Source organism: Triplophysa rosa, linkage group LG11, assembly GCF_024868665.1.
Source record: "Triplophysa rosa linkage group LG11, Trosa_1v2, whole genome shotgun sequence".
Classification (NCBI taxonomy): domain Eukaryota; kingdom Metazoa; phylum Chordata; class Actinopteri; order Cypriniformes; family Nemacheilidae; genus Triplophysa; species Triplophysa rosa.
In genome coordinates, this window is record NC_079900.1 from 6,522,356 (window position 1) to 6,530,451 (window position 8,096).

The 8,096-nt window shown below is 43.7% G+C and overlaps 1 protein-coding gene across 2 annotated transcripts; it reads left to right on the forward strand.

Annotated features, from left to right (window-relative positions):
* Positions 1–63: 63 nt before the first annotated feature.
* On the forward strand, positions 64–7,799 carry casc3 (casc3 exon junction complex subunit). 2 transcript variants are annotated; one of them, XM_057345849.1, is made up of 13 exons: positions 64–279; positions 899–923; positions 1,075–1,130; positions 2,437–2,628; positions 2,904–3,052; positions 3,203–3,379; positions 3,580–4,391; positions 4,498–4,559; positions 4,689–4,797; positions 4,939–5,055; positions 5,769–5,974; positions 6,135–6,257; positions 6,346–7,799. In XM_057345849.1, the coding sequence occupies exons 1-13, from the start codon at positions 94–96 to the stop codon at positions 6,358–6,360; spliced, it is 2,229 nt and encodes a 742-aa protein (XP_057201832.1). In that variant the 5' UTR covers positions 64–93; the 3' UTR covers positions 6,361–7,799. The 2 variants fall into 2 exon arrangements, with proteins under 2 accessions (XP_057201832.1, XP_057201831.1); XM_057345848.1 differs by having other exon boundaries at positions 6,390–7,799.
* The last annotated feature ends 297 nt before the right edge of the window (positions 7,800–8,096 follow it).

An 8,096-nucleotide genomic window follows, 5' to 3' on the forward strand; every position in this document is an offset into this window, starting at 1 on the left:
TCTGACGCGGAGCGAAAACAGGCGGGATATGACGCACTCCCGAACCCCCACAATTCCCCGCGCACATCCGCTTTCCCTTCCTTGAGAGTTAAGATGGCGGACCGGCGGCGACGGAGACGGCGCGTCTCACAGGACAGCGAGGAGGAGGATGAGTCTGCCTCGGGATCCGAGAGCGGGAGATCCTCTTCGGCCGGTAGGAAGGCTCGCGGAAGAGATCCCGAGCCGGTGGAAGCGCCAGTGGAGCGCGTCGTCCCCAAAAGCGACTGTGTGTCGGAGTGTGTGAGTGTGTGACTATAAATCTGCTTTTATAATCTGGGCCAATCTGAGTGTGTGCGGTAAACAGTGTCCGTAAATGATCGTTTGCTACTTTTTAAAGCGACTCCGGACGTGAGCCAAACGTAGAAGTGTGATTAAATCTTAGTGTCGGCATCGTGCACGCAAGACAAATATTGAAATATGCAAAATGACAATAACTGCGCATTATAGACGCCTTTTTCTTTCTGTTATACAGACCCACGTGGATATGTGACGTTGTCGTTGAATATATGTTTTAGATTTTTGACCTTAAGATTTCTTGCCTCCATCATTTAACTCCGTGGTTTTCCATCCTGGTCCTGGAGGCACCCCCAGCTCTGCGTGTTTTGTCTCTCTTGTTTACCCAACACAAAATGCTTAAAATTAAGTTTTTGTGGTAGCGCCTGATCAGTACGTTGCTTTGATCTGTCATATTCTGCAATGTCAGGAGAACAGAAATTATATTGACTTCTGTATACATTTGTCTGTTGTTTTGAGTCTTGTATTTGTCTTGTAAACGCCCTTAAATTATTTAAGAGTTGTTTCTGGAGCATGTTCGTAACGTATGGATACATGCATTTGATTCTGATTTCGTTCTCTTTAGGAAAGTGAAGACGGCGTAGGCGAAGGTGAGTACCTTTCGACATTGGCAATACATTTATTCTCCATCGAAATAAGATGAGCTGTCACTCTTGCTGCATTCGGTTCGTAGCTGGATGTTATTCTTGGTAATGGGAACAGACTTGCATTAAAGGCTGATTTGTGTGGCTCTTTCCTCAGCTGTGCTATCAGACTATGACAGTGCTGATCTGGAGGAGAATGGATCACACACTGAGGTAAGTCTCTATGGCGACACGGTTTAAGGGCTTTGTTGGGAAATCAATCCGTTCTGAGAATAAAAATGCTTTGGTGAATCCGTGCAGGTCTAGACTGGGCTGTCTGTCTCCTTAATAGTGATCAAAGGAGATACATTTATCAATGACCAGCAGCTGATGGGAACTGTGCTTGGCTTAAAGAGATGCTGTGATTTAATGTTGGACGTAGTTTGGAGGTTGAATTGTCAGAAATGCTCAGGTTGTGATTTTGCACGAATCTCTTGTGGAATTATGAGTACTGCCAATGCATCGCCCCATGCTGTTAGTGCATCTGTGGTCCTCGTCTAATTTTAGTAGACGCATGACACACCATTGAGACATTTGCTTCTTATGTAAGTAGCAGTTTGATGATTACAAGGCACATTGTTGGGTAATTAGGACGTATTGGAGAATATGGCTGTTTTGTAGCCTCCGGGTAGCAGAATGGAATTGAATGCTGCTGTACTTCTCAGCTCACCAGGTTTATTCGGTGCAGTCCAGCCTGCTGATGTTCCACTTTGTTCGGTGTCCTAGCAACCCTTTCTACAGCATCCCTACGTGAAGCTGGATTTAATTTACGCCAGACAAGCACAGAATGCTGTTTCCAAAAGAGTTTTTCAGACAGTCTGTAAATTACATTGCGTGTCAGGGCTGGGCGGCATCTGTTGTTCGACTGTAAAAATGTCAATTTTGCAGTAGTTTATACTCCAGTAGCTATATATCCACACAGCTATCGGCGTCCTGAGCTGCTTGTTTGCAGTGAAGTGAGTTAAAATATACGTTCTGTCTCCAGCAAATTCTAAATGGAGATGAAGTATCATTTATTTGTTGTGCGTTTCATTGGCTTGTACACAAATAGGTTATTAGTATTAGCTATAGATTATTACATCTAACTGGTCTCATGAGAGAAGCTTTTTTTTAAGGTTCTTCTTAATTCGTCTGTTCTGCTTCAAATGTATTGATTTGTTCCCTAAATGGATATTTCACCAAGAAATGGAAATACTGCCGCCATTTACTCCATGTTGTTCCAAACCTGTATGACTTTCAAAAAATACAAAAATGTCTTTGATGGGTTGTGTCTGTACAATGGAAGTCAATTGGTGCCCATGGTTGGTTGTCAACATTCTTCAAAATATCTTCTACAGGAGATAAAGTCATACAGGTTTGGAATGAAAATGTATGAAATGTTTTGAAATGTAAATTGTGTATTCAATGTGGTTCTCTTACCTCAAGAATGGTATTCGCGAGCCGTGTTCACAGCTCTCTTTTGACTGGAATCCCCTTCCAGGGAGGCGAAGATGAGGAGGAAGGCGAGCATTTTAGTGAAGAAGAGGCCTCACGACCTGCCGCAGAACCGAAACCTGCTGCAGACCCCCCTGCGGAAGAAGAGCTGGAGGTCGAAGAGAAAGATGAAGGGGTGAAAGAAGTTAAAGCGGAGAAGGAAAATCTGTCCGGAGAGAGGCAGAGTGGTGACGGACAGGTATGAGAGGCTCTAAAATGAATGAATTCTTCTGCACATTACATATTTTTTCATAGTCAATTTCTGGCAGCATACTGGTCTTATTTGTGTGTAGATGAACATTTCTTGGCACGGAACAAGTCATTAAAACAGTCCATTGACAGATTTAAAGCCACCTGGCTAAAATTCCACAGCTTGGACTGAGGCGCTGCTAAATCACACTGTCATTGGTGTTCCTAATTGTAAATCCTTTTTAGGCTGAAACTAAGCTTGAGACCGGCCCTAAATGTTTACAGGAAAGCACAGAGGACCCTGAGAATAAATCGGACAGTAAAGGCAGTCAGAAGCTGGACGACGATGAAGACCGGAAGAATCCAGCGTACATCCCCCGAAGAGGGCTCTTTTTCGAGCATGATGTCAGAGGTCAGACTCAAGAAGAAGAGAGGTGAGGGTTTTTTTTAGTTGACATTCATATCTTTGCCGATAATGTGCACTAGATTATTTTTCACTTTAAGATTCTCTTTAAAACATCCTTGGTGTGAAAGTGTGGATATTAATAAGAATTCTCACCTCGATTGTTTTCATCTCTCATCAGACCTAAAGGGAGACACAGGAAGTTGTGGAAGGACGAGGGTCGTTGGGTACACGATAGGTTCCGTGAAGAGGAGCAGGTGCCAAAGTCCCGCGAAGAGCTTGTCGCTTTTTACGGTTATGACATACGCAATGGCACAGGACCAAGTGACGGACGGTCGTACCGTTCTCGAAAACCCAGGTAAGATGCTAATCTTTCTTAGCATCTGTTTTTTATGCTTTAGTGGTATTGGTACAATGTGACACATTGATTCAAATTCAATACTGTTTATTATGCGGAGCAATTTAGCTGTCATTAAATTGAATGATCTTGAGTTAAACTATAATCGCTCTATAGCCAGCTAAAATTGCTTTACTAATAATGTTTTTCTTTTATTGCAGACATGGTTCACCCAATCGAGAGCCTAGGCGCCAACGTGATGGCGAAAAGTTTGTTCGTACTACCTGGCAGGGCCCCCCTCCTGGTCACCGCAATCCCCCTCAGTCTGTTACTCTACAATCAGGCCCACCCACTGCTCCCCCTGCAGGACCCAAACCCACCGGACGAACCTCAGCTCAGCCTCCCCACCGTAGTTTCCATAACAGTCGAGGCCCAACAGCCTCGCACAGGACAGAAGGCAGAGGGTACCCGAAGCCCAGCCTTGACGGCCCGCCACCTCGTGGTTCGCGGTCTCAGCCAGCGGAGGTCGAGAGGGGTCCAAGGCTCAAGGGCCGTGGCTCTCACTCCGGCCGTGCTGACCGTAGCCCAGCACTGCTGGTGGAGGACATCCACAGCGAGGAAGAGGAGGGTGAAATTCCACTGGCGACGACTACATACACTGCTCATCACTACAAGACTGAAAGAGATAGGGTTCCATCGCCACGGAAACAGGACCCAGGTCTTGTGGCAGAAGGGCAAATGCGAGAATCATCTCCACCTCAAGAGAGAACGGTGGAAAAGAAATCGTACTCGCTGGTGCGGAGGGCGACGAGAACGCGGCCATCTGACCTCGGTAAGCAGGCGTCATTAGATGATTCTTCATCTACTGTACAGCAAGCGGCAACGGCGGCAAAGGGTGAGTCATGGCAAGAGCAGAGCGATGCAGGAACGCAAGGTGGACTGTCGGGGCTTGATCAGGACCTGGCCCGCCTCAGCCTGGCGGGGCAGAACTGGGCCCAGAGCCCGCCTTCCTACCTACAGGCTGAGATGAGGGGTAATTCTTTCACTACTTGTTTTTACTTGACATTTTAATCCGGTAAACTATATTGTAGATTTTATGGAGGGCGGTTTTGCATTTCGAGCCGTTTTGTCTGTTGCAGGTATCCGTAGTTCAATGCACATGGGTGGAGGCCCTCCTCAGTATGGAAACATGGAGGATATGGTGAGTGAATTACCTACAAAAACTCATTCACAAAAACAAAACTTGCATGCTTGATATTTGTGGCATTCTTATTTGTGGTCCAATTTCCATAGTCAATGTAAACATAAGTACAACATTTTTTTTAATTAGGGTGTCGGTAGTGGTCGGGCAAAGCGGTATTCATCACAGCGCCAGAGGCCAGTTCCTGAACCTGCGCCCATGCACATAGGAGTCATGGAGGGCCATTATTACGAACCCAGTGAGTGCAGTTTTCCTTTTGGCCCATAGGGGCCACTGTGCTTTCCTCAACATATATTCTGTAACAAAAATATTGAAAACGTGGGTATTTTAGAAACAGTACATGGAATGTTTGGTAACAACCTCTGTCATTTCTTTGCAGTGTCTTTCCAGGGACCAATCTATACACACGGGGAGAGCCCAGGAGCCCTTCCTCCTCAAGGCATGCTCGTTCAGCCTGACATGCACCTTCCACACCCCACTCACCCTGGACACCCAGGTAAAAAAAAGACATCTGCTCATTTCCTTTTGTCTGTTTTACATCCAATTCAGCATTATTCCTTGATCTTACCTGTGGAGATTTCTCATTGTATGTAGTGATGTTACTGAATGTCGGCTGGTTTTAAAGGGGTCATATGGTGCGAATACGTGTTTTTCCGTGTCTTTGGTGTGTTATAAGTTGCCCATGCATGTATTAGACATGTAAAATTGCAAAAGTGTCGGAACAAAAGGTGCATTCTATCTAAAAGCGAATGCTCACCCAGACCTGCCTGAAACGCCTCGTGTAACCACACCCCCACAAATCTACGTCAGTTTGTGGTATGAGTTTACTAAGACCGCCCAAATATATACGCAAGTAAGATGGGCGAACCTGTCAGTACAATTGCGTTGGAACCTAATGTTCCAAATATGTAAGAGACGTTACATTCCCGTCACACGCTTGCAGTATTCGACCAATCACTACGCACTGGTTAACTGGCCAATCATAGCACACCTGGCTTTTCAGAGCGATGAGCTTTGTAAAAAATCTGCGCGTTTCAGAGAGGCGGGGCAAACATGCATGATATGTAGAAACAATTAATTAAATCATGTATAAACATTGCATTACATCTAAAACAAACAATAATATTAGTTTCAGCCTGTCATATCACCCCTTTAAACCTTTTGAATATTTTGGGGTGCAGTGTATAACCACTACTTTATGTATTTCAGGCTTACATCCGCACCAATCTGGTGGGCCGATGCCCAATCCTGCTCTTTATGCAGCCCCACCCGTTTCTATGTCACCTGGGCAACCCCCTCCACAGCAGCTGCTACCCCCACCCTTCTATCCCCCTCCAGGTGTCATGACCTTTGGGAACACCAATTACCCGTACCCTGCTGGAGCTACGCTACCTCCAATGTACCCCAACCCCCAGGTGAGCCTTTTTCATTCAAGATTTTTGCATCATATGAAGCCTTCCGAGTATTGCTGTAGCTTATTACACATCTTTCACTGGTGCTCTGACAGTTCACACTGTAAAAAGCACCAGACGTTTGGTTGTGTAATAAAATCTTACCGTTCCATGTGCTCTGCAGGCACAGGTGCAGGTGTACGGCGGGGTGACGTACTACGACACGGTTCAGCAGCAAGCTCAGCCCAAACGCTCCCCACCCCGGCGGTCTTCTCATCCTGTTACTGTCAGACCTCCACCTCCCGAGGTAGCGGCCACACCATTTGAACACACTTCCTAACAATCACTGTGCTGAAATGGTTCTCATGTCTACTGAAAAATATTTTTTTTTACAGTTTCTACAGTTTTAAATCAAGGGTTTGACTCTCTCTTCCACCAGGACCGTAACAGAAAGCCAGCTGAGGAGATCCATTCCTAGCTTACAGAAAACAAGAAGGCTGTGTGTCAGGACCATTTTTGTATAAATTGAATTCGCTATTTAGGTTTTGAGTTTCTTTTTTTTAAATGTGTGTATTCTGTAAAGCCTTGCTTGAGTTCACTCTCTTCATCCACGGTCCTGGTTGTTCCTATGTTGTATTTTTCCCCAACCAGTAAAGTGTTTTCTCTGGGAGTGAAATAAGCAGGCAGACGTTTTTCCTTTACAAAATAAATTTCGTATCCCTGATGTCTCTTGTCAGACTGATTGAAATTGTACAAAACTGCTGGACTTTGAAATGCCTTCATCCTAGACCACAAGCAGTTTAGATGTCTATCTCGGTTTCGGATTCGTTTGCTCCGTTGTGCAAACAAACATGCTTTTATTCAAAAGGAGGAAAGTACTGCTGAGATTTCGACTGTTGGGTTTTTGCCCTGAATCTTGCATTTTACATCTGAAGCCTATGAATTCTGTCTAAATCAGTTTCATGCTTGGAACGGAATAATGCGTTTGCAAATGCGAGATTTTCTTTTCCAAAGTTCAATCATTAAGTTTAAACATTTCACACCTTTGTCAAGTTTAGGGGTGCTGTACCATTCTGACTGCTTGACCCATCGTGATCGGTGCTAGGCCCCACGTAGGAGGCCGAAACCTTCAACCTTCTTCCTCTTTCTGTCCAGTTGGCCCTTGTGTCCTTGACATTGTACTGTGTTGAATTCAATACTGTAAATCTATCAAATCCAACCGATAACCTGTCAGATACTGACCTACTTGACAGTGTAACAGCTCGTTAGCTTTCTATTGTAAGTGTACATATTAAAGTATATTAAAGCCAGTTGTTTAAGGAGTAATACTGAACTAAAATACTAAACTACTAAGAAATACTGCCAGTATATAAACAAAGCCAGCAGGGAAACAGCTTAGGCCTCCATTATTTTTGTTTCCTCTTCGATTTAAAGAGTCATGATGGTTGTATTCTTTCAGGCACGCATGATTTTATAGATCTGTTTCTCTGTGATGGCGACTTTGGCTGTGAGCTGTTATACTTTGCCCCACTGTGGGAGTGCAATGGATGCATCTTTTTCAATTGTTCCCTTTATGATTGTAACATAAAAAATAGCTAACAGTATAACTGAAATGTTGTTCCAAGCGTTGTTTAGACACGGCTCATAAAGATTATTAGATGATGTTGTATTATGTTCTATGCCTTAAAGAATTCATTGGTTTGACATATCTGTTTTGTTTGATTAGACCTGAGGACACTGTGAGGGCTTGTACGTTTCCTAGTTGTTTGAATAATATTGAAAGTGTTCATTTTTGCGATTGTTTTGTGGAGCAATGTCAGGAGATAAAAATTAAACCAATTCAATCTAACCTTTTAGTTGTCCTGCGCTGTTTTTGACAGGCAAATGTTTCTCTTTATTCTTTTGCTATTATTGATCCCTGGTGAAAATTTTAATCATTTTAATGGTAATTATAAGGGGATTGACTTTTATTGGAAACTACAGGTGCTGGTCATATAAATAGAATATCATCAAAAAGTTGATTCATTTCACTAATTCCATTCAAAAAGTGAAACTTGTATATTATATTCATTCATTACGCACAGACTGATATATTTCAAATGTTTATTTCTTTTAATTTGATGATTATAACTGACAACTAATGAAA

What these genes read in the sequence shown, in the direction of transcription:
- casc3 (XM_057345848.1), top strand. Translation starts at nt 94, where the DNA reads ATGGCGGACCGGCGGCGACGGAGACGGCGCGTCTCACAGGACAGCGAG. An exon ending in AGAATGGATCACACACTGAG is followed by an intron (nt 1,131 to 2,436) that starts GTAAGTCTCTAT and finishes ATCCCCTTCCAG; the next exon opens with GGAGGCGAAGATGAGGAGGA. An exon ending in CACTCACCCTGGACACCCAG is followed by an intron (nt 5,056 to 5,768) that starts GTAAAAAAAAGA and finishes TATGTATTTCAG; the next exon opens with GCTTACATCCGCACCAATCT.